General features: G+C 36.8%; 2 protein-coding genes across 5 annotated transcripts; both read right to left on the reverse strand.

Annotated features, from left to right (window-relative positions):
• Window positions 1-1,713: 1,713 nt before the first annotated feature.
• Window positions 1,714-19,216, reverse strand: LOC102709753 (insulin-degrading enzyme-like 1, peroxisomal). 2 transcript variants are annotated; one of them, XM_006657801.3, is made up of 26 exons: window positions 18,950-19,216; window positions 18,776-18,851; window positions 16,237-16,304; window positions 15,482-15,573; window positions 15,324-15,397; window positions 15,194-15,237; window positions 14,223-14,274; window positions 12,095-12,217; window positions 11,893-12,005; window positions 11,626-11,788; window positions 10,517-10,609; window positions 10,350-10,435; window positions 9,658-9,744; window positions 8,413-8,516; window positions 6,778-6,880; window positions 6,595-6,690; window positions 6,332-6,521; window positions 5,948-6,009; window positions 5,170-5,274; window positions 3,381-3,582; window positions 3,018-3,226; window positions 2,731-2,855; window positions 2,591-2,642; window positions 2,429-2,515; window positions 2,189-2,311; window positions 1,714-2,119 (listed from the first exon to the last, which is right to left on the reverse strand). In XM_006657801.3, exons 1-26 carry the CDS (start codon window positions 19,133-19,135, stop codon window positions 1,868-1,870), a joined length of 2,967 nt encoding a protein of 988 aa, XP_006657864.2. In that variant the 5' UTR covers window positions 19,136-19,216; the 3' UTR covers window positions 1,714-1,867. The 2 variants fall into 2 exon arrangements, with proteins under 2 accessions (XP_006657864.2, XP_015695120.1); XM_015839634.2 differs by lacking the exon at window positions 5,170-5,274.
• Window positions 19,217-19,891: 675 nt separating this feature from the next.
• LOC102700638 (protein Rf1, mitochondrial-like) lies at window positions 19,892-24,839 on the reverse strand. 3 transcript variants are annotated; one of them, XM_040525794.1, is made up of 4 exons: window positions 22,490-24,839; window positions 21,873-21,922; window positions 20,311-20,424; window positions 19,892-20,231 (listed from the first exon to the last, which is right to left on the reverse strand). In XM_040525794.1, exon 1 carries the CDS (start codon window positions 24,796-24,798, stop codon window positions 22,576-22,578), a length of 2,223 nt encoding a protein of 740 aa, XP_040381728.1. In that variant the 5' UTR covers window positions 24,799-24,839; the 3' UTR covers window positions 19,892-20,231; window positions 20,311-20,424; window positions 21,873-21,922; window positions 22,490-22,575. The 3 variants fall into 3 exon arrangements, with proteins under 3 accessions (XP_040381728.1, XP_015694693.1, XP_040381729.1); XM_015839207.2 differs by having other exon boundaries at window positions 22,473-24,839; XM_040525795.1 differs by lacking the exon at window positions 21,873-21,922.
• Window positions 24,840-26,967: the final 2,128 nt, after the last annotated feature.

A 26,967-nucleotide genomic window follows, 5' to 3' on the forward strand; every position in this document is an offset into this window, starting at 1 on the left:
ATATAACCTGTAAATAATGTTTGGTATTGCCAGCAAATTATTTTTGACAAGCACAACTTAACATCAATTTAAATCAATGTTTTCAACTCTACCTTACCAAAATTTTGGTAAGCCTTCAAATCAAAGCAACCCTAACATATTGGGGTTGTAATTGGTTGACGGGAGTTGTATGCCTAGACTTGCTACTTTGTGGTCAACGTACGAAAATTTATGGGTGACGGCTGATGATCTTTTATCATAAATAAATATTGAAATATATATATATATATATATATATATATATATATATATATTGAAATTTTATGGGTGATGGCTGGTGGTTAATGTAGGCTCAATCGTTTCGCTTTTTGAAAGAAAAGGCGAAACTATTTTTTTTAAAAAAAATATAAGTAAAAAGTTTATATATGTGACTATAACGACTCAAACATAAAAGCTGTAAAATAAACCACGATGAAAAAATCGTAATATGAAATCTAAAGTTAAGTTAAAAATTTTAACTTATAAGTAGTTGCAACTTTAAAATGATACAAAGTGAGCTACCCATCCTCGTCAACTTGTGCTTTCATTAATCTTCAAAAGTTGTACAACAATAGTTTGTTACCACACCAATACTTTTTAGATGATGGCAGCGAACTACCCGTCCTTTCATCAACTTATGTTTTTAATAATCTTCGAAAGTACTACAACAATAGTTGGCTCCTACCAGAGGGACTGTCTGGCTTATTCAAATAAAAAACCAAGCGACATATTTATAAATAAAAAATAATTTATAAATAAAACTATTATATATGTGTTTTTAGTAATTAAGTCAAGTCCGTAAAATAAATTACGATACCCCTAAAATCTACTCTAAATTTAATGTTAAAAATTTAAAATTTGGCTTATAAGATGGGGTGACGATGGTTGATGATCTTGCATCGTGTGTGTATATATAAAATATATGTCAAAATATAAGTGAATTACCCATCCTTTCATCGACTTATGTTTTTAATAATCTTCAAAAGTAGTACATTAATAGACGGGTATGAAAAAACACTATTGCTGATATTTTTCTTTTTCTCCACTATTTGTTATTTGGATATCTCACAAAGAGTTTGATCTTGCTTTTTTTATGGTTCTCTAATATCATCTTACCTATATGTGTGGATTTTTTTAGAATTTTTTAGAACTTATACGATGTTGTTTGTATGGTTTCCACCATATACTTGAACATTGTGCATTTTGGGTAATTTTTTCAGGTAGGCAAATAGGCACGGTTTAATTAGGATTTTAGTTATCTGATGAATGAATAACATGTTAGAATGTAGAGTATGAGTGAAAATTCTTTTATTTCCTACGGGCTCTCGAAAACCTAAAAATTGACAATAGATTGTCCTTCGGTTTTATAGACACCCTTCATCAGATAACCGGAATGTAACATGAAAAAACAACTAATAGCGGCACATACTTCAGAGTGAAATCCAAATATAAGCATCGCCTGCTTCCTTGTATTACACTAAATATCATGTGTAGAGTGTATGCCGCCATCAGATATAGCGCGAGTGGGAGCTAAATGTAGGTTTCAACAGCGAGCAATAAGCGGACTGAAACCAAAATAAAAATTGGATCTAGCTTCAAAAAATAAAAATAAAAATTGGAGGCAAGGACCCCTGGTGAAGCTGTAGGATTCAAAGTTTATCTCCAGAGTCGGTGACCCCTGGTGCCAGCAAAGAGGATGGTGAAAGGTATGTAGTTAGTGTCGGGAGGAAACGGTTCAAATACAGAAGTATCAACATCTGTCCACAAAATGTTTCGTTAATAATGATCGAAACTATACGTGAAGATTGTTCTTTCAGAATTTGCGAACATACTAAAAAAAAGGGTTGACCTATAGCTTCATCTGACCAACACCTCCCTTGAATGAACCGTATAAAGGTCTTGATCTCTTGAAGCTGAATATATCGGTTATTTGATTGGAATTCGGCTGTGGCTCATCGCGAAGTATCTTTTCATACTCGGAGGAATGGAGTCCTCCGTAAACCTGTATACTGAGGATCCTCTTTTGCGGTGCATTAACTTTGACATGATTATCGAAGAACTCAATCAACTCCTCTTTATTGAGATCCCTCAGTGCAGCAACCTGCAGTTACAGAAACCCCAGGTTTTGAAAATGATACATCAGAGTTCCGCGTAAAGAAATAGAGCATACCTCCGCTTCTTTTCTATCAAATTTCAAAGTTCCTTCAGAAATCTCCCCCCAAAAGAAAGCTGATTCTTCTCTTATATTCTTATATTTCTCCAGCTTCATGTCAATGAGAGCATTCACGTTACTCTGCAGATAACAGAAGCCATTTACTCCATATGATGTTTACAAGTAGAAAGGCATGCAATATGGCTACGGCAAGCTGTAATAGAAGCCAATGATTAACAGTGACATCATCTGTCCAACCTTGAATTCTGTATCAGGCATTTGGTATAGAGTTCCTTCAAACATCGTAAGGAAAGCTTCAACTCTGGCATCCAAGCTGGCTGGATCCTGTCAAATCAACATATTAGAATAGGAGAACAGTTGTTTCAATGGGTTTGAAATTGCATTGAAAAATATATCTACCTTCACATTTGATTGGATTATAAATTGCAAGCCACGGACACCTGAATCATTTCTGGATAAACAGGATACTGTGTCAATGTTTTTACAGGAATTGCATGACTACCTATTAAACATCTATTACAATGAATGTAGCAACGTACTTTTGTCTAAGCAGTGTTATGTAGCCAAGTTGCTCAACTGAACGTAATTGGTGAAAAGCTGGTTGCTTAGCAACAAGAGCAAGCAACTGAAGTAGAACATTTTTCTTGAGATCATCCTGATGAATCTGTGCAACAGAAACATTGTTACAGGATAGTAATGTGTATTACCATCTCTTTCCCACGGGAAACTAGAATAATATAAGGTAGAAAAAGAAGCTAGAATAAGAGCAAGGAAAATCTGTAAATGCAGAGAACAACAGAAATAACATCCAAGAAGTGAGGCACACCTGAATATAATGCAGAAGGCAAGAATTTTCATCCTGGTGATTTAGGCATAATGCTGGATAATAATACCTCAAACCCCTTTCAAGCTTTACAATTCGCTTTGTAAGATGCTGTGATGAGGGTAATGTTTTGCACAAATTGATAGGTGAATTGAATAAGATGTCTTCTACATGCTGCATAACACCTTCTACCTCACCCGGATACATGTTCCCTAATATCAGTATCAGTTGCATAAGGAATTACGAACATCAACAATGCAGACAATTCTATAAAGGAGAGTAACGGGGGCAAAAAAGTCATTAGCAGCATTATGGGGTAACTTATGGGCAAATAACTAAAATATTCAAGTTGGTTATTAAACAAACCAGCAAAGTAGCTCTCAATAAATGTCTTCCCCAGCAGATGGGGCAAAAATTTCTCTAGATCACTAGCTTCAATATGAGAAACTGCAGCAAGTTCTTCATCCCATGCCCAAGTTTGCTCCTCTAATATCAATGAACAATAGTAGAAAGCTTGCTGATATGGTTGCCGAAATTTGAAATTCTCATACTCCTTTGTCATAGTTTCCTGATAACAGCAACAAAGGATATACACCCTCAATTCATGTAAAATGCTTAGAAATCTAGGTTAGTGTTGCATCATCAGGAAATATCACAAAACATTGTACTACCTCCATCCCAGAATAAGTTCTATCTTCCTAGTTCAAATCTGAACTATTTGACCTATATCTTGTCTACTACTATCTCTGTTTCATATTGTAAGACTTTCTAGGTTTGTCTAAATTCATCAATCGATGTATGTATATAATTTATATATATGTCTAAATTCATTAGCATCCATATGAATCTAGGCAAGGCTAGAAAGTCTTACATTGTGAAACAGAGGGAGTAGTATTTATAATACTTCGGGAGCTAATGAAACTAATTTAGTAAAATTTAATTCTCTCTACTCCTCGGTGATCACGCCAAAAATGAGTTCCCTTTGGATTTCCTTTTGATCAATGATAACTGCTGCATTGTCACCATAGTGTATTATTATACCGTCTTCGCATTTGAACACTTTACATGTACATACAGTTACAGCTCGAATTACTTCGGATCTTTCTAGAGGCATTTGGGGCACTGTGTATTTGATTACAGCAATAATAACATCACCAATACAAGCATATCTCTGATTACTAGCAGCTCCTATGGCTTAAATAAACATCAATTTTCGAGCTCCTCTGTTATCTGCTACATTTAAAAGGATCTGAGGTTGAATCATATTATTTTGATTTCAATTTGAACTAGAAAGATAGAACTTATTCTGGGATGGACAAAGTAAAAGATAACAAGTATAGTTCCCACCTCCAAGACAGCAGTCACATAGAAATTGTGCAAATTGTGCAATGTTTAATCCAGGTAGAATTCTATAGATATTTAAATCCCGTTTTTGCATGGCAAGATAGTGAAGACAAAAATGATATTGCCATGTGTATGCCACTAAATGTTTTGCAAATTTGCTCAGATTCCTTTAGATAGGTACAATTACTTCCCTCCAGGAAAAACGCCAGGAGATAGTGAGACCAATGTCTTCTTTTATCTTTGAAAGATTCAAACAGCTCACCGGAGACATCAGGAGATGAAATATATGTATAGACTGCTCATGTATAGTATTTTGATTTCTGGTCAACACACTATTGAACATAGTCTGCTAGTAAATGGTAATACTACTCCCTTCAGTAAAGAAAAGGTCAATTTTGGGTTTACAGAGTCAAGATACTGCCCACTTTGACCACTAGATTCTACATCATGTCTCCTGAAAAAGGTTTACACTGATTTAATGCAGGTATTTTTCATACAAGTTGACCATAGCATTTTCATATATCCAAGCCATATATTTGTAGAATATCTTTATCAAAAGACAGATTGGCCACAGAAAACATGTTTTTAATGGTTATCGATGATAATATCCATGGCTGAGGAACACTGCACATACCCTTAGCAAGAATGAAGACACATTATTATCTAATAAAACAGAAGTAATTCGTGGTTCTGACAGGGAATTCCTGACTGTTTTATACCCATCCAAATGACGGCCAAAGCAAGAACCCTATCAGACCAGGAAAGATATTTGGTAACCACGAATCACATGTAAACTTAGTGTGGTCATCACCTTTATCACAGAAAAACGGTCAGCCTTGACTTCAAATACAGCAATTTTCCCAATGACAGTCTCCAAAAGAGTTCTCATTTTGTCATTGTACCCAACCATGGTTATCTATAAGGCAATCATAAAGATTCAAAAGAAAGGATTTCAACCTATGGAGAAGAAATAATTGAATGATACATCAAAATTCACAAAACATCAATGATATAAAAATAGGATTATGCAATGTTCACCTTATCTAATAGAGAATACAATACCATTTGTAATTCACAAATAAGATCCCAGTACTTAACTGTGTTTATCTTTTAAATTAAGATCCTGTAATAATGAAATCTTTATAAACCAGTCCTGGTACTTAACTACATCCAGTTATTAAAAAATGGACGTCTATACCTATTTCCCGACATTTTATTGCTTCCTTAATCATGCATGAGATATTATTGAAGGGTAATTTCATTGCATTATATCTAATCTGTGTTTTTGAGCGGTAAGCTATTAAATTCTACTTTGGTGTACATGGTTTGGTCAAAAATGGAGTCTATTTAAGGAGAGCTTAGTATTAGTGGAACAATTCAATTTTCACATTAACCAGGAAAATGACAGCTTTGAACCCACAGGAATTTCATAGATTTTTCTGTTCCGTTCCCTCAAGAATCAGAAAAGGAGTGTGCTTATCAACAGCAGCCACACCACAGCAGGATGTTTCTAACCATACTGCTGCACCATATGGATTAAGAATGAAGATAAACAATTGATTATTCCACATGAACTGTGCACAGCTAACCTGAAAACCAGTGTCATTTGGCCTAACACCGTAATAAAGACCAGCAACTTGAGCATCATAAGCTGTAAACAAAACAAAGCTACTGGATTATGACAACAGGTAAGTGAACCAAAGGTAACTCAACAAGAGGACAATGTGTTTAATCCCTCATTTGTCTAGGGTGAGTAGTGTATGTACAGGATGAAATTTTGTTTTTGGCAAACAGAAAACAACCTTTTCCAATTTCACCATTAATCTCACCTCCTTTAAAATGTCCTCTCTAGATTATGTTTATATGCGTGTCAGATCATTGTGCAAAGACAAGTTTAAAATACACTAAAACTTTAATGAGCCAATGTCATAAGAATTATCGAAAATTGAGATATCTCAGGTATTACTACATACCATAATCATTTAAATAATCCATTAGCAACCTTGTGAATACATCAGTAAGAACTGTTGATTCAGGAGAGCTATGGGATAGTGGACAGTGGAAATCCATCTTGATATAGGCCTTGGGTGTGAAGAACATTGTATCAGGTTTATACCATGCTCTGGAAAACAGTGTTTTCCTCAACATACAAGGAAAAGTAACCTGGATAAACCAAAATTTTCAATAAATAGTTTATAAAACAGAATTGTGAATTATACATTTTTACCAAAAATACCTTTTCCTCAGCATTTTTCAATGAAAGATCACTTGGAATGAACATATTAGGTTTTGGCATGTGCAAATCTTCCATAGGAGCTTTCTCTACCCATTTCTGCATAAATTTATATAAGAAAACTGTATGTTCCCAAATATAGAAATTGGAAATTTACAATATGAGAAGTAGCATCCAAATGTACACCTGTATAATGGAAGGAGGAACTGCTTCCACAGAATATGATGTACCATACCATGGCTCTGTTAAGTTTGTCTGCCCTTCAAATTTTTTGGATTCCCAGAATATCCTGAAATGAGATGTGGAAGATGATCAGTATGTAATCCCCATAAATAAAAAAGCTCATGGAAGGAATAGATAAAGTGTGGGAAGTTATAAGGAATGCACATGCCCATGAGGGGAAAAAAATAACGGAAGGAATAGATCATGGTTTTTGGAATCTGACCCCCCAAAAAAGCAAAGGCAAGCAAATAAATTTCTTTCGCCTGCTTTGAGGGAAAAAATAATCAGATTTCTGTCAAGCAAAAGCTCTCTTTGTAACATTAGATTTCTAGAAGTATTACAGATTTAAGTCAAGAAGATTAATGAATCTGGTATGACAGATGAATGCAACAGCCTGGACAATTATTTTCCAAAAATTACAAGTAGTAACCAAAGAGCAACACTAACAGCGCATTCGGATCTTTCACCCAGCTTGCTTAGCCAGGTGAGGATAATCTAGCCCAGCTGGGCTATAGCTTGAAGTAGCTAGGCTTATTGTTTGGTTTCACTGGGCAAATAACAAGCTCATCTGAAAGCATTAGAGAGAGCAGAAGTGCATGCATGAGTATTTGAGTAACAAAGAAGTTTTCAGGTCAAGAAAGCCAGTCTGCATTGATCGGTTCAAAATTATTAAAGGATGCACAGAGAAGTTTGATGCAAGCAATTGCCTACTTGCCGAGTGCCGACACAGGAGAGACGATTTGGCTCTCCACCACGGGCAAGTTATAGTCTAGACTACCCGGCAAAGCTAGCTTTTAACCCTTCTACCAAATATTTCTCCTTGCTAAGCAAGGCTAGGATTTAGCTTGCCAAGGACCCAAATGTGCCCTAAAAGCATATGCATCATACTGTTACTGCTGAGATAACCAATCAAACCAGTGATTATGTATGGGAACATTAGATGCACAAGATTATTTTTATTATTGTCATTAATAGAATAATGCTTTTGTTTTGCGAGTTGATCAGAAATTTTCTGTTTGAGATTGTGAGCAACACAATGTGCTGGCATGTGCATTTTGACAAGTCCTATAAACCATGTTTACCATGGTGTTTAGGAAGAAAACAAATGAAGATTTTGTAATGTGGTACGTAACAGTTCAAATCATCGAAGATACTCCCTCGGCCCCAAAATATAGCAACGTCTAGCATTCAAAATTTATCCAAGAACATAGCAAATTTTTTGCCTAATCTCTCATCTTAACCAATCACAACCATCCCTCATTTAATTTCCCCCACCTGCTTCCTCATCTCAAAAAGAACATTTAGTTTCACCCATGTCCTTAATCCCCACGCAAAACTCCAAAAAAAAACTTATATTTTGGGTTGAGAGAGAATGTGGCCCAATGCATTACAATAATGATGAATTTCCTACGAAAAATAAATTTTCAAATACTCAAGAAAAGTGGGGAAACTAGAGTATAACTGGACTTTAAAACAGCATATATGTGTTCAAATAACATGGGCTGAACATTAAAATATAATATAACAAGTATTTTGAATCTTAAACAGAACAGGAGAACCTGATATGGGCCATATGGCACGGTTGCACTCAGAACCTACCTAACATTATCAGGAGTCAACTCATTTAATACACTCTGAATAACATCTGGGGAAAACTTCGATGGCACAGACGATGCAACCAACCAATCTTCCGGTGGATAGATCTGTAACAGTGGGGAGATAACAGGAAAAAAACGTGAGATGGTGATACTGGGTACAATTCAATTGCTATTTTTGAATTTCATTTCGTGAAGTGGATGGAGCTGATCTTTCATTGTCCATATAAAATCATAATATGTGACATTCTTGTAAGTTTCATTTTGTGAAATGAAGCAAAATAGGCTTCAAACATATCACAAGAAAGTTGTGACAATTTTAAAGAGTCCCTCCCAGGCTCCCACACTCCTGCTGCTTGTTCTCCCCAAATGCCGCTCTATTCGTGTAGAAAGCTTCATTTTTGGTGCTTATGAAAAAACTTCGATTGTGCTGGCAGCAAACCAGGCAGTGACAGGATCTTAAAGTGATCCAGTGACAAGAAAAGGCCATGGCTGCATAACAACTTCTGGAAAGATGAGTTCATAGCAACTATGAAGAGTTAGAATTGGAGGGATCAGAAATGGTAAAGGAAAGTGGGAGATGTAATAAAGAGCTGTGGATCTAGCAACGTTATCTGGAGGAACTCAAAAAAGGATAATAGCAACGATGTCTGTGCCTTGCCCATGCTGGGGTTGTCAACGATGGTTAACGGGGACAGGGAAACGGTAGTTGAGATTTGAGGCAGAAAAGAGAAAACAGTTCAGTAAGAGAATGAGCGTGCGGTGGTGGTTGTGTGTTTCAGAAAGTAATGGATACAGAGTGACTGCTGTAGAGATTTTTAGCACTCTGAGATGATTTCTCACTGAGGAAATATAATAATAAGGCAAAGAGTGATAGTAGAATGAAAGAACATCGGCATTCTTGATTTTCTGCGTTAACATACTCATGCCTTATCAGAAGCCACCCATCCGCTTAGAAAATAACTTGTAGTAAGATTTTGCACAAGTCACTTTCTTCTAAGCAAAAAGATGCCTACTCTCTTCCCTCGATCCAAACTTTGAAGAGAAAAGGCAGAACAGTGTACAGGAAAACAGGCAACAATGAGAATTTACTATTGATATACACACAAGAAGAAACAAGAATTTAAAATAATCAAAATGCAAATAAAATAGATGTCATTGTTGCTAACATCCTGTAGACATGTAGACAGAACATATGGAATTATCAACATGCAGTGTTCAAAAAAATACTAAATAGAATATAGCATACCTGCATGTTTGAGGATAAATTGACAACATAATGGATAGGAGGACTCTTGTCTCGATAGTGGAATCCTGTCTCACAAATAGCTTGAAGCTTGATAACAAAACAAGTGAGGTAATTAGTGTTTAAGTATGCCAATTCCACATTTCCAACCATTACTATAATAAGGGAGGATGCACATATACAAGCAGAAAGACATATTTATCTAGTACTGCGATAGAATAATAACCATGCATAACTACTTCTCCCCCTAGTCTTTTTGTAAATTGTCTCCAAACCATCTACAGTTTGTACAAATTTGCCCAATTAATAGGACCTCATAAATCCAGCACGAATAAAAAATATCATACAAGTTTCTAGGAAGATACGGCATGTTTCATGATTTCTCTTGAAAATGCAGAACATTATTTAATTAAATAACACATCACTAGAATACCACTAGAGGAGGATAACGGAAGTGTAAGAAAAGTACTAATAATATTAAATAATGAAGATATTCCATGTATTCAGATCAAAATAATACTCCAGTTTAATGAACTTATTAAGTCATTTGTAACAATTGGATGGTCTAGATTTCACTACCAGCTCAGGAAGACATGTGCAAAGCTTAAGCTGATGTCACATACAGATAAAATTGATTTTGGTCACTATAACAAATTTTATTTCCAAAAGAAAAGGCAATCCAAGACCAAATTCACCTCATCGAAAATCCACTTCGGAGTCCCAGAGGTCTGAAGTAATGTTATATATCTGAACAACAGTCCAACAACATCCTCCATGTGCTCTATTATCAATGAAAATGGTAAACATCACTTGCACTGTAAAGTTTCAATATTAAAAAGGTCCTTCTTGAATGACAACTCACCATGACCTACATCCGTAAGCTTTATGGTAACACCGAAGAAAGAAAACTCATAACTCCAATCACCTTCCCCTGCTTCCAAACTCATAGCCCATCCTGAGAAATTCAATAGAATACAATGTTTAAACGCAGCAAGCACTATGAAAGATAAATTAAACTTCCCTCAGTGAAACTTTATAAGAATAACATAAACCAAGGAAATTAGATAACCAAATCTTTGGTTTTCCTTTTGATGTTTCCATGTATTGTTTCAATGGGGTGTTCTTGTACGCTTTTTTATTCGTCTACTTTTTCATTTGTTTCAGTGAAACTGTAGTTTTATTCTCATGAGACGTCTAATGCCACTTTTGTGTAACAAATATTTGTACCTTTCGTATGCTACTAGTAAAGGTTTTTACGGTTTGACTGCGCATGTACCAAAATGACACTATTTGAGAAAGGAGATAGTGAATTACTAATGTGCCCCCTAAACAGGAAATTATTCCAATATGTAAATAGTTGTGTACAAAACATTAACTCAAAGAAAAGGGACAAAACTTGAAGTTCCATTTTTTCCTGTACATAATAGTAGGAAAGAACCCTACAGAGATTCATTAGGTGAAACAAATATCGAATGAAAGTATATGCATAACAAGAAACACAGAAGGCATATGGACACATGTGCTGCCAAGAATGAACCAATTAAAAAATGCCATCTCATGGGAAAGTCAAACTAAGGATGGTTAGATTTGGATGCATTTGAATGCTACTATTAGATCAAGACCAAGAACCAGCGAGCATGTCGCTTTGAAATATGGATAGATTCTAAATCCATTAAATAACACGACCTAAAGTGTTATCCTTGAATTAAAAAGATTATCCTGTCAAACATTGCATCAACACAAACAATAGCAAGAAAAGACAAGTGGGACTGCCAGTACAATCCTGCAGTAAGTTGACAATAAGTCATGGTAGGGCTTCAAAAAGAAAAAGTCATGGTATTAATTGACAGAATCTCTTGAAGCAAGAAAAATAAAACAAGAGGATTGTGTACTCAAGTTCCAATGGACCAACCAGAAAGCCTCCAACTTAATTCACCACAGAATAAGTTGAACTTCTCATATATAACTCACCTAACTTTTTTAGTACATAAAACAGAGACCCCTCTCCTTCATGGCCAATTAGATGACTCACATACTTGCAAGGACCTTCCTTGTAATGCCGAATATTTGGGGTGGTTGGCCATAGTATTCTCAAAGTGTGGCCTTGTTTTATGGGGACTGCTTTAACAAGGACCTGAAAATCATCAATTGTCATATTAAAACATGTGTATGTATCATTAATATATCAGAAAATGCACCTGACCTTCAGCCCATTTTTAGCAAATGACAAATGTAAACCTGTAGATGTTCACTTGAACATGGATGACCAGGAAAGGAAAACCGTCCCCTTCCGGTATTTCTGACACCACAGAACTTGTTTTCAACAAGAGTTTGAAGATTGTCAAGACTCTCTACAAACACAATAACGATAAGAAATAATATAAATTGAAGAATATGCAGAGAGATGAGAAAAATAATGTAAAGTAGTTTGTTGAAAAACCTTTCCCATACACAACAAGCTGCATTAAGTTGGCTGAGTAGTGTGAATCATAAAATTTAATAAGCTCAAGCCTTGTGTCCAATCCTTTCTCCTTTGGCTTAACCTCCAAAGTGTCCCAATTTCCTAGAGTAATAGATGATCATAAAATAGCGATATGAAACAATTCAACATTTCTAGCATGTAAAACATTTCACATTAAAAGATTTCAGAGATAAATCTAAAATAATTTTAAGGTCTAATAATCCTGTCACATGATAAGTTTGTTAAACGTTAACATAGTCAAGAGGAGGTGGCAACTTGGAAGGCGGCAGGAGTCTTCAGAACAGGCCGCAAGTAATCTGCAGGCCGCAATGTCTCCATAATCCAGTGTGACAGCTATTCAGCCGACTTCATTCAGCCGACCCAGCCATTGTAAAATCACCCTGTATTTACTCCTCCTTAACCTTAATGAAAATCTGGTCGGCTGCATTCAGCCGACCCAGCCAAAAAAAAAAAACGTTAACATAGTCTACAATTTACAGCTTTCACAAGTAACTTTTTGTAGTACTAGTAGCACATAGCTTTAGTACTATTCTCCTGGGATAAATTTTAGTACCCTTTTTTTCAGGGAGATAACTTTTAGTAACTAACTTACAAGTGTTTTTTAAATAGATGTTTATTAAATACTTTCTGGTTTCGATGGCAATTCTGCATCAATATTTTCATATGGCCAATCTAACAATTCTGGTTATATTATCATTGAAAGTTTAGGTTTGACTGCAGTACTCTGAAAAAACATAATTTTAAGAACAAGCACAGTACTATGCGGGCAACCTAACAAAGATAGTACAACTAGCTGAATGCCTGTGTGTTGCAACAAAATTACTAAAAAAGAAGAATCACAGCATTTCAAATACTAATCCAAGATTTGCATTTCTGTTGGAATTTGGTATCATTCCCATAAATGCTTTGTATAAAACTCTCTTTATTATTGCTTTCAATATAATGCAGTGAACCAGTAGCTCGTATCACTGTTTGATGGTCCACATATCAGGAAATAGTGATGGTAAGTGAAGGCAGATTCACCATTCACCACCACCACTTGAATCTTTCAAAGGAGTATAGATAAGAAGGCAGACATCAATTGTTCTGAAAGTGTACAAGGTACTGAAGTACTTCATGTAGGATCTGTAAACTCAATGGTTGTCCGAGACTATGCTGTTCTCATAAAAAAAGAGGAAAAATTGATGGTGTACAAAATTGAGATTTAGAGATGTATTTGCCTGATCTAATAGCTCCAGCACTGTTCTCCCATTCTAATCACTTCCATGGCTCTCCACCAAATCAAAGGGAGATGTCAGGTAGTGTTGCAACAGGTTAGGTGGCTTCATTGTTGGAAGGCATGGACAAGCCCAAAATGCAAAGTTGAACATGCAAAACATTTTACGCACAAGAACCGGACCAATACAGTTATACAGCCAAACTTCGAGAAAAGATGTCAATAAACCTCAGATGATACTTTGTCTGTCCCAAAATTCATTTTTCACTCATACCACACATACCAATACAAAAGTAAAAGGACTAGCATACCCTCCACTTTATCAAATCTCAATGTAATTTGTTTGCCCCCACTTTATCTAGTTCCAATGCATTTATTCTCTATTTTCACAAACTCCAATGCAATGACTGCCCAAAAATGAACTTATTTTGGGGCAACCGATAGAGGGATAAGATGATCTTATTTTGGTACGGAGGGAGTAGAATAAACCACCAATGAAGGGAATGCATCTCTTTCGAGAACACATGTAGACTGATAACATACTAAATAGAAAATAATTGTCCAGTTTACCAATGAATGCTTATTTTCTCAGAAGAACCTACAGTAAGTTCTTTCTCTATCCATATTGATAGAAGAGAATTCAACTAGTTAAAAGTCAGTAAGTTCATATGGCACAAATATTTTCTGCAATGTTACAGGATCTTATCACTAAGTTAAAAGGTAAAATCAAGCATCTTCTTGAAATAACTTCAACATGCAATATGTATGAGTTATGACAGTAAAATGAAGATAGAAACTAAGTAGTAAGAGTTGCAAATGACATATAAATCAGACACTAAAAGAAAATCAAATGAGGACTAAAACACACACCAGTGCCAAACTTGTGATATGGATGGCTCTCCAAGGAAATATGGTTCTGAAGCTGAAATCAAAAGAGTATATAGAATGAACAGAAACATCATAACATTCAATGACATTGAGTAGCGACTATATCTTTTAATTTAGGTAGCACTAGAAACTATCATATAAATAGAGTAAACTGCACCGTAGGTGCAACAACTTGATAGGTGGGTGCACTTGCATGCAACAATTTGAAAATTGACCACATTAGTGCTACAACCTGTTAGGTGGGTGCATTTAAAGTACAACTTAACATCAAGCGTATTGGTGCGACAACTTAGCTACCTAAGTGGGTTTTGGATTATTAATGACAACAGTTACGGGACTAACTTAGCTACCTCTCAGGGTAGCCACGTGGCCCAAGGGCGGCTTCCTCACCTTTACATGGTATACCCCCAGGCCCATATCACCGACAGAATGTGTTTGTTCAAACTTAATAAATCCATGCTCCTGGTGAGGCAAGTCATGGGCCAAACATCTATTGTTATCATATGTCAAGCAAAGTTAGGCACCTCAGGACAATGGATTAGCACAGTTAAAGGTAATTCTAAGTCTATCTTTGATGACAATCTACAAATTATTTTGTTTTCAAACCTTTCCTAAGATCACAACAATCAATAAGCAAAATTTGTACATTCAATCAGAGATGACAATTAGTCTCTATAGGCATAGGTCGCTGATAAAAGATCTTCTGAACAATAATATGAAATGCAGCTATCAGGAATTCAGGATACCTTTCTTTCATGGCATTCAAAGCAAGAACACGAGTATCTAACGTAAGATTAACAATACAGCAATTTAGCATGAAAAGACATGTCAAAATAGATTAATTTTACAGACATGATAGCACTAAATGAAAATATTGTATGAACAATAACATTCAACTAAACAGAATAAGATTCCACTATAATAATGTTGTTATTTTTGAAACATTAAGGTACCTGACTCATTCGCCAAGGATCTGATAATAAGTTTTTCTGGTTTTCTTCAGACAAAGAAAAAGACAGAAATTAGAAATTAATTCTCTTAAAAGAACTGGTGATCTAGACAAGAGCGAAAGAAGTATATTACCAGAGTCAACAGCTTTTATCTCCCTAAGAGTTGCGTCAGCTGACAGCAATGGTTTTATAAAAAATTGCGCAAATCTAAATCAAGAGATGATCAGAAAAATGAATCAGATTTCACAAAATAAGAATAAAGGTAAAAGGAAAGAAGGCAATAGGAGCTACCTGTCCAAAGCATCATCAAGGGAATCATTGTTCACATCAAAATAGAAGTTTGTATGCTCACAAGTTGTGAAGGCATTGGTTGAACCACCATGCTAAAGAAAATACCCATATTACAAAATTGATGATTTAAAATAGAGGAAATACTTATAGCCCATGATATTTTTGTATGGCCATATGAAACAATTATGCCTCCTGTCAACTATATGAAAGGCCAGGCAGGCGGATTTTCCAACTAGTACTGTCATTGGTTTTAAGGGGCCCAATTCTTGCTTGAAAAATCCTAGTAGTAACATACCCGGGAAAAAAAAAAGAACTACTGTAGTGTGACCAACTGGCACTAGGCGAAAAAAAGGAAGTTAACCAGTATCAAAATTATAATGGCAGCCTTGCAATTTTCCCTACACTAAATCAGCCTAACAAATAATGGCACATTTGAGATACTATAAATGTAAAATTTAACAAGTGGCATCTGTTGGCATGCAGAAAACAGCCAAATACCTCCATAATGCAGTACAAATCTCTAGTCCTTCCCAAGCAAATGGGCATATTTATAAATAGAATGAGATACTACAGTAAATTAAAGTTCAGTTGCCATAGACCCATAGTCATGGACCTTCCAGTTGTTCTCAAGCATTTCACTAAATATTGGATTCAATTTCAGTTCAATCGAACTATATTGACCAAACAATATCAAGATCACTTACAAAGATACTTTTTGGATAAACATAAAGATAATGGCCTAGCAAAATACGTACCTCCGTAATATACTTTGAGTAACTGTCTTCTATAGGATATTTCTCACTAGCATAGAAAAGCATATGCTCTGCAAAAGAAGAAACAGGCATAAGGGAATCAAACAATACAGAGCTATACACTTGTATTGCTACATGCCATGAAACTTTTCACATGTGATGGTACAATCCAACCAAGATAAAAAAAAATGCGATGAGGTTTGAACAGTGGCTATTGATGTGCTAATACAAGTACTCTTTTAAAGGTATATCCCAGAAAGCAATGTACAAATAATCCAATATGTAACTGTCCAAATCAACATAGACTAAGCTCAGTAACAAAATGACACGTAAGAAAGTTATGCCCTTGTGCTTAGTTTACTTGTTGAATGGAAGGTAGTTACAAACAACTGTTAGGTACTACCTCTTTTTTACAGTGTAAGACTTTCTAGCATTACTTTAATTCATATGGATGCTAATGAATCTAGACATATATATAAACAATGTACATATATAAATAAATGAATCTAAACCCAATCAACTAGGCCTGCTGGGTGAGCTGGCGTTTGTGTGTAGTGTGTGTGTGTGAGTCTGTGTTGGGGACCACCAGATCCTTTTCTTTGTACTGTGTTGTTTTCTTTGTTTTCCTTCCCTTAATGAAATGAAACGCATACCTCTTGCGTTTTCGAGAAAAGAGAAAATAGATAAATCTAGACATAGAAAAAAAAGTCTTACAATACTCCCTCCGTCCACCTTCGATCGTCGTATAACAAAAGGATAAAATTCCAATATTGATCGTCGTATAACTCAGGCAGTACGTTCATCTCCTTGGCTTGCGTGTCTGAATTCAATGTGTCGTTTAGATAAAACATGCAACGCATGCATGCAATTTCATCTACCTTGTGATTGGACATAAGCATGTCATGCTAGCTGTGATCTTGCATGGCTGGGGTATTCACGGAGGCCGAAGTTACCATGCATCTTCTTTTAAGTTGGTTAAATGGTTTCCAGGATGCTCCTTGGTCTTGGTGTCCAAGTGTTATGCGACTATCAAAGGTGGATGGAGGGAGTATTAAGTAAATTAATTTGTGTATAACAGTGTACATTAGATTTTTACAATGGTAGTATCCAAATAAGTTCGAAGCATTCTGCTGCTAAAATGAACTTTTTATTAATACACAATCATGCATTTCAATACAGATCAAATAGCACAAAGCCACTTTGACATATACTGATGTATTAGCATTTAGCATAACAGTGTACAGTCACAAATGACATTGTTGGTGCCTTTGTTTTTTAATGAATCTTATGAATTTCAGATAAGTATATCAATTTAAGGTTCAGTTCTTTTTTTGCTCCTAGTGCCCCTACCAAATTTTAGTTGCAGATGTCATTATGCAACTCATAAACCATTCAAGGGTATGGGAGTTTGCTGCTTATTACCTGTATATCTGACAGCACCTGGCATAAGATTTTAGTGTTGAATTTGTACATTTAGTTGCATGTGTGAATCATAGTTGTAAAAACTGAACCGGAGCAGCAGCTTAACCAGTAAAGAAAAAGGAACCATTTTCTAAGCTTGGGTCAGTTATGCAGTAGGATTTCATGCATTTAGACCGCTTTGAACCATTTCAACCAGAAGGTTTCACAGTGAACCAGTGTCACAAACCAGGACCAGTTGAACCAGCCGAGCTGGGATGCACTGTTAAAATGGGACCATAAGGAGGGCTCAATTTCTCCTCAAGGCTCCCAACTTCATACATTCTAAATATTCTAATAGGTCGAGGGCAGGAAGTAGAACCTTCGTCTGTGAACTGAACACTGCCTCCTGTTGCTATCCCGACATCTCATCACTTGTGTTTGTACCGGAACATAAACTATACAATATAGTTTATTGAACCATGGTTGAAACAGCTGACTGGACAGTTCAACCACTGGACTAGTGAACCACTAGTTTGGGCGGTTCACTCACCGGTTGAACATTTTTTTTACTATATGGTGCAAGTCAATCGTTCGTGTATTTTCATGGCCATTGTTTTAATTTCTCACTCAGAGATACTGGAACAATCTTGAAATTTATTCAAAACGTTTTGCATATATTGGTGTGAAACATGGATGTGATCCCAAAATCACAAGAGTAGCATGCCGCTGTCTCCGGGCTTAAAATATTTTTTTCATGCAAATTTTTACATGGCATGCCTGTGAGAAAAATATGCACACCCAAATCTCAAAATTATTCATAGGTCCCAAATGTCAATAGCAAAAAAAGTGTGGTAGGTTTTGCCTCATGGTAGATAAAATGTGACTTCATATCTGTTGGCCACACCTTAGTCAAGTTAGCTAAAAAATTGCGGCAACCCTAGGCAATTTGAGTCACCTCACAAAACAGTCCCTAAAGTGCCACTCTACAACCAAAAAAATTTGTGTGTAACAATCCATCAAAAAGTAGTGGTCCAGCAGTAAGCAAGCCTAGCACTGAGATTATCATCACGAACATCATGTATAGTGATTACCAAAGCAGCCACGACTACTAAATTTTGAGGTGAAAGCCGGATAAGCTCACCAAGGAAGTGTGCGAGCCCCTCGAGCCCTTCAGGATCGCAGAAGTAGCCCACCGACACGTTCATCGACGCCGCCGCCTGCAAAGCAAACAAGTCGCGGGACTCAAGCCAAAACCCAAAGAGGTACCAAACCCCCAGCCCATTCCCGATCGAACTAGGTAGCGAAGCAGGGAGACCTTGTCGGTGTCGGGGTCGCTGACGATGAGGCACACGAGGTCGTTGGGGAGCACCACGCGGCGGTACCCGCGCTTGTCGTTGCGGGGCCTGGAGATCTCCGCACCGCCCTTCACCGCCCGCGGGACCACGCCGCCGTCGGATGGGTCGGCGGGGGCGGCGTCGGTCTCGCGTGGCCTCGAATCCATCGCTGCCGCCGCCGACTCGCCGCGGCTGGTGTGGACTGATTCCTCCAGGTCCAGGGCTCTCGGTTGGCTTGGGCACGGCCGCGACTAGTCGGCGAGGCCGCGAGACTGGTGGGGGCCGCGTGGATCTGCGGCGCGGGTGGTGGACTGGTGGGTTGGGATGAGGAGTGGATAAATGGGCTGGGCTGGAATGACGATGAGCCACGGCCTACGGGGAGGGATGCGATCTTTGCGATCCCCGCGTGCGCTGGGAAAAACTCCAGTGGTGTGTGCCTGGTAGAACGTTGGAATTTTACGGAAGCACTCGTTTCGTCACAAATCATAAAATAAGTTAATTTATAGAGTTCAAAATAAGTTGATTATTAATCTTTTACTCTCTCTCCATTTGAAATGTATGGTGTTTTTTATCCTAAGTAATAAATTTATAAAAAAATGTAACATTTCCAGTACCAATTAAATATATTATAAAAATATATTCATGGTATATTTAATAAAATTGAGTTAGTGTCATATATGTTATTGCTATTGTTTATAAGTTTTATAATATCTTAAGAAGTTTGACTTAGAATACATGGAATCAGTACATGAATTAGAAGTTTTATCTCTTCAACACCCCTTACTTTATCAACCCATTAATACTTCCACCATGTCAATAGTCAGAGGACAGTGTCTTTCCTGAGTTGCTCGTGCCAGCTTGGAGTATGTGTAGTTGTGGTTGCACACAGTTTTTCTAAATTGATTGTGTACTAGGTGGATCCATGAAACTCTCTGGATTGTGATAAACATCTTCCATCACAATACAGACTTTGTGATAACAAACAGGAAAAATCGGTAAATTGACAAAATGCACTCATGATTCCAAAATTGCTTGCCATGCCTGCTTTTACAAGTTCCTAGTATGCCAAAACAAATACGAATCTAGTTGATCGATTACAATGTCCACATGACAATTTCATCATATCAAGACATTTTTTACTCGGCGGATGGAAGCACTTTTTTCACATCTTTCTCAGACACGCCACCGTAGAAGCATAATCTTGCATTTCCTCCTTTAACTTTCTGGTCTAGATAGCCCTTGTACAAATCCCAGAACCCTTTTCTGCAAGGTGGTGCTAGAAAATTAGAACAACACTATTGGTTGTACTTGATTGGTAACATATTGCAGTCGAGATTAGTACCTGACATGTGGCAAAGTAAACAATGTAAATGACTTTGCATCTCTCTGCATGTCATGTACAACTAATTTCAGGGGTGACAACCATAATGCTTCCATGTCAATTAGCTTCTTGATCCTGAACAGGAAAAGGTATGTGTAACACAAGTTAATCACAGAAATAGGCATGCAGTACTCTCCAGTAAGCACACCATTTTTGTTGCTATTTAACAAAAAAGGAAACTGCATCCCTTTTTGAACTGACTTGAACAACGGATAATCTTTTTCTCCATTAAGTTCTTTGCATTAAAAGTATCTCACCCTCATAACATCAATAGCAGAAGCATTTACTTTATGCTTACCAGAAGACATGAAAACTAAATATTTCTAGATACAATCTAATCATCCAAAATTCAACTTGAAACAAGATGATCTAATGTTTTGTGTTTTCTCAAATAAAATGATGAAAACCTTAGCAGTCAATAATAAGGACATTGGTAACATTTTGATGTGATTTCATCGACATGAAGAAAGCTCCAAAAAAAACTGAGGGGTATAATGACCAAGCTCAAATTGATAACGATGGAGTTGAAAATAACTGAAAGTTTATCTTCTGTTTGAACAAAACATGACAAAGCAAAGGATTAAATTCCCAACAACAACCCTTATTTTGCAGCAGAAATTTACTCACAGATTTACTCACAGAAGCCAGATATCAAATTTACTAACCATAATATGGCAATATGGTGGCTGCGTTCGATTGGGCATGTTGAGATAAACTACTTCTCGTTTTACGTTAGCACGCCTTTCAAACTACTAAATGATATATTTCGTGCAAAAAAATTCTATATAGAAATTATTCTAAAAGATCAAATAACTCTATTTTTTAAATTTTTAATAAGTAATACTTAATTAATCATGTGCTAATTATGTTTATCGTTTTCCATGCTGCTAATCAGCTTTTGCAACATCCTACTTCGAACGCAGCCGGTATTGTGTTGTCACATGAAAGAGATTAATGTAAGTATGAAATGCTCCGTGCAAAGGAAAACGCAGGCAGGGAGATGGATGGATAATAGTATTCAAATTGGCTTGATGACCATCATATAATGTAGCTTTAGCGATCAGCTTTTTATTATTTCTGTTGGACGGCAGTGGAAAGTTGAACAAATTTGCTTAGCTATTATATCTGCTATACATGACCGTTAAAAAGGCTTCATCATTCATACTTCGTTAAATAGAGTACAGCACTACACTGATATGCTCAAAAGTCCAGGGAATATAGATATCAGTACCAAGAGCTAATCATTTGTTTTCAAGATGTTGTGATGTTTCTTGAGCATATTAGCTTATTAGGAAGCTGTTTCAGAAGAAAAATATTGCACATGTAACATATGAAATTGGTTAGATTATATCTTTATGTTGTGAATAGGGTACATCAAAGAGCACTTACTAATACTTCAGAATCTACAATTGTTAGTGCAAAAATGGTCTTGAATCAGCCATTAGTAAGGCCCCTTTGTATGCATTTCAAACATAATGGTAGATATGAGACGGATGGATGAATGAACAGGCAGTATCACATACCTGCTGGGTGCACTACAAGCAATATTAACTCAAGTTTTAAGCAAAGCAACCTGCCAGGGAAAAATTAGAATTGAGGTGGAAATAGAAACACCTGGAAGCTGGAGGCAAAAAGAAGCAATGAACAACTGAATATACATAATACAACACTGTAGTTTGAAATTCTGCAGAACTATTACATGACCAAAGCACACAAATGGATCAAGCAATGTCAAATCAAGAAAAAAAAATAATGAAGTCCAAAATCAACACAAGAAATGATCAATTTTCAACACAACATGGGCTATGACTAAAGTTTTTCCTCTTACTAACATAGTGAATTAATGATGCATGATCAGTACTAATGTTGAGAAAATATGCTGATAAAATGATGTTTAAATATACACATACTAATATAGAGTTCCAAAATTAGTCAGAGAACTTCCATTAAAATTGCAGAAGCTACACTGTAAGCAAACATTCTAGACAAACAGCGTTGTAGGCCTAGGTAATGAGGCAGCAGCATTATCATTTCAGTCATGACAGTGCATAGAGAGTACAGAATAACATTAGAACATTTAGCAAACCCACATGAAAATAGGAGTACACAATAACAAGAAATACCTGAAAGCATCACTTACAGATTCATTTATCTTCCCTTTATAGTCCTAGTTCAGATACCTACCTGGTTACCTTTCCCATCAGAAGTCAAGTACAGATATAACTATTAGCTGATGTTTACTCCCTCAAAAACATGATACTTTGCAGGGAGCAATTTTAGGTATTCCCGATATTTCCCTTTCTCTGAGAAGAGAGAGATCAACAAGGCAGAGGTTGACGCTTCAAGCGAGATACCCTTCTCGTCAATTTTAGACATATAATTTCTGGCCTGGGCTATCTCACCTTTCTTGAGAAGTATTCTGACGATCTTATTTAACAAATGAGAGTTGGGAGGAAAACCAGCATCCTCCATTAATGAAAAGACATTGTCAACCTCTTCGAATGACTTCTCTTTTATAAGATTTATTATCATTACACAGTAGGTATGTATGCTAGGAACCAAACCGTAAGTAGACATAGCAGCAAACAATTCCTTAGCTTCTTCTCTTTTGCCAACTTTGAACATTGCAGTAATAATTATGTTGAAAATAAAGTTATCAAACTTTAGGTTCATTGCAAACAATTTCTCTAACAGCATGATTACTTCATCAGTGCAATTATTTCTACAAAGTCCACCGAGTACAATACTGTATGTATAAATGCTCACTGCCATTCCACTTTCAATCATCTCATGAAATATTTTCTTTGCAGCAACAGTCCACCCTGCCTGAAATAACCCATGGAGTATGGTGTTATATGAACAACATGTAGGTGTAACTCTCTTGTGCAACATATCTTTGAATAGAGTCAATGCATCTTTGATCCTTCCATTTTTGCAATAGCCATTAAGAAGTGTATCATGTATATAACTGTTAGGTTCAACACCAACTGACGCCATAACATCAAGTAATGCAAATGCTTCCTCCATTTTGCCAACTAAGCAATATCCATCAATCAGAGAATTGAATGTAATAACATCAGGCTTCTGACCAGTGTGTGTAATCAAGTCCATGGTATCTTTCCCTTCCGCTACCCTTCCTGTGCTGCATAGGTCATTGATTATTGAATTGAAGAAAATAACAGAAGGAGGAGGAAAACCCTTATATATCATATCAGAAGTTAATTCCTTGGCTTTCACCAAATCACCATGATTACAATGACCCTGAATCAGAGTATGGTAAATAGCCATGTTCGGTGCTATACCAATATCAATCATGTGGCTAAATTTGTTCAGGGCATCATCTAACCTACCCATTCTGCAAAAAGCAGATATCACAATTCCAAATGATACTACATCAGGGTTAAATCCTTGCTTACTCATGTGCTCTAGTATAAGCAAAACCTTATCCATCATCCCACACCTAGCATATACATCAAGTAGTGTGTTGAAAACGTAATGGTTAGGCATGATGCCATTAGTAACCATCAACTTAAAGATATTATGCACATCAGTGAAGCTACCCTGGGTAGCATACCCATGAAGCAAAGTAGAGTACGAGATAACATCAGGTTTGGGGCCCTTGAGAACCATTGAATCAAAAATATCTTTTGCTTCTTTGATTCTACCATGCTTGCAAAGAGCAGACATGAAGGTGTTACAATTGCTGACGTTTGGTTTGAGACCGGAGCTTGACATTCCTTTCAACACTCTAACTGACTCCTTCCACATTCCTGAAGTGGAGTATCCATGGATTAAACTATTGTATGTCATATTATTGGGTTGGATACCAGCATCAACCATCTGTTCTAGAACCATCTCAGCCTTGTCCATTGCCTTTGATTTGCACAGCCCGTAGATAATTGAGCTATAAGTCATCACATTTGGCATAATGCCCAGCTCTTTCATGTCATGGAGTAATTGGTAAGCTTTGTCGACCTTGCCGTCCTTAGAGAAACAGTCGATGAGCGAGTTGTACAAAACCAAGTTCAGCCTCAGGCCTGTCCTGAGCAAGCGGCCGTAGACGGTAAGCCCAAGGCCTGGGCAGTGTGCGCGGCGGTAGCAGCTGATGAGGATGTCGTAGGTGTGGATGTTGGGAGAGGCTCGTCGGTCCATCCGCTTGAACAGCTCGATGGCGAGGGCGGGGCCGTCCCGGCAGGCGGCAGAAGGCGGCGCGCGGGCGAGATCGGCGAGGAGCGCATTGAAGGCATGGGCGTGGGCGGGGGCGCGGAGGAGCAATTCATCGAACAGTTGGCGCGCGTCTTCGGGCCCGAGCGTCCTGGAGCGCAGCCTCTGCCGGAATGCGGCGTAGGCAGCATCAAGGCGGCGCGAGTGCTCTCGCGCCGCCCTGGAGACCGGTGCGGAGGAGGTCCCCGAGGCGGCAAAGAGGGAGGAGAGACGCGGGCGGGACATCGATGGGGACACCTCGCCGCCGCCGCGAGAGGATGCCTCCGTTTCCTCCCCTTTCTCTATTTTCCGGGTACGTGCTGTATAACGGAACTATATATTTGATGAGCAAATAATTAACTCGAATCACAATTTCTCTTTATAATATATCGATAATAAATAAGTTCTATAAATAACAAGTAAAACGTATAACAAATAATAATAATATATAAAATTTTATATCCAGTGTACACTAGTGTCGAGTGAGATATGATTTAGCTAGGGATGTTAATGGATCGGATAATATTCGATCTGATCCGAATCCGTTTGAATTGAGGATGTGGTAGGGGTTTACAACTATTGGACGGATACGAATTCGGATTCAGATAATGAGTTGCGGATTTAGATACAGATATGGTATTGTTAATATCTGGTGGATGCGAATTATCCGATTTTTTTACCGGATTATCCGATAAACATTTTAGCGGATAATCCGAGTTTTTAGCCTACAGATCACTCAATCAAAAGCTCATCAATAGCCCTAAGTATTTTTAATTCAATATTGGATGACAATGTATTGGTTACATGTACATATCACTTCCGGACATAATAATCTGTTTCCGAGCCAACTCCGCACCATTCTCGACATCCGCAACAATTCGCATCCGTATCCGTATCCTTATCCAGAAACATCCGCACCTACTCCGCGTCCGCTTAAAAAATATGATTTAGGATATGGTATGACAACTATTCGTCCGAATCTGCTCCATTAACACCCTAGATTTAGCAATACTCTATTTGATTTACTAAAGTAACCATCTTGCATGGTTATACTTTGGTTTACAAGAAACTGACATACAGTCTAAAAAATTTAAGTTCTAGGAGTACATGGTGTCAGAGCACCGTTTGTTTTTTTTTTCACAAGGAAGGATCAGCTCAATTGTGATGGTAGATGTTGCGTACAATAGTTTTGTCAACAAAATTCTCAACCGTTTGATTTAATTAATTCAGAGTTTTGGAAAAATCGATCACAGAATGCTGCAAAAAAATTTACAATGTTTTTATTTAATTAGTTTGTTAGTTTTTCTTTAAAAAATCAGATTCGATTAGAACATGCATCGTACTTGTTGACTTACGCGCAGTAGAATTTACGACGACAACAAATCTAAACAAAAAGGGAAATAAGAAAATAACAAAAAAAACTCAGGAAAGGAAAATCCAAAAATAGGGAGAAAAGAGAGAGAGAAAATCTCTACTGCTATAAAAATAGAAAGTGCTTTCGTGGTATGTCCACGGTCCGTTCCAGACTCCCGAGCCGTAGGGCGTGATTGTTTGGTTTTTCAAACATCATATTTATATTCGTAAATAAAAAATTACATGTGTTTTTAGTTTCTAAAAGCCAAGGATAAAAAATAATCTACGATGAAAACCCCAAAATCTGCTCTAAATTTAAAGTTAAAAATTTAAATATTGACTTAAGTTAAAGTAAAAAGACGGGGATGGCAGACATCCGCCAATTTATTATCCCCGAATCTGAATCCATTAGGGAGTGAAAAAAGAAAATCAAGAACATGAATTAGTATCAATATTCAGAACAAATATTGGCGAATCTGTTAGGGAGCAAAATAATCAAAAACATGAGTTAGTATCCAGAATAAAAAAAAAGTTAGAGAAAACAGATTGTTTTAGAACAAAATCAAGAACATGAATCAAGCCGCGTTTAGCCGATCTTATATTATCCGGTGCAAAAAAACATAGTAATAAATTAGTACATGATTAATTAATTATTTGTTATAAAAAATAAAAAATAGATTATATGATATTTTAAAGTAACTTTCCTGTATAAAATTTTCGCAAAAATATTTCTCGCTTAGCAGTTCGGGAAGCGTGCACGTTTAAAATCTGAGTTAGCAAGGGGATAAAGAACACGGCCTAAATAGCAGAAGCATTTTCTTTATGCATCCCAGAAGATATGACATAACATCAATAGTCTATCTTCTGTTTGAACAAAACATGACAAAGCAAAGGATTAAATTTCCAAGAACAACCCTTATTTTGGCAATATGGTATTGTGTTATCAGTCTCCAACCATCGCTTGTTCTGATGCACAATAATACGATCGCTATATCACCCGGATATTGCAGTTATTTTTTTATTTTGGAGAAATTGAGAACTTAGCCCAAGTAGTGGGTTAGC

This window comes from Oryza brachyantha, chromosome 7 (assembly GCF_000231095.2).
Source record: "Oryza brachyantha chromosome 7, ObraRS2, whole genome shotgun sequence".
Taxonomy (NCBI): Eukaryota; Viridiplantae; Streptophyta; class Magnoliopsida; order Poales; family Poaceae; genus Oryza; species Oryza brachyantha.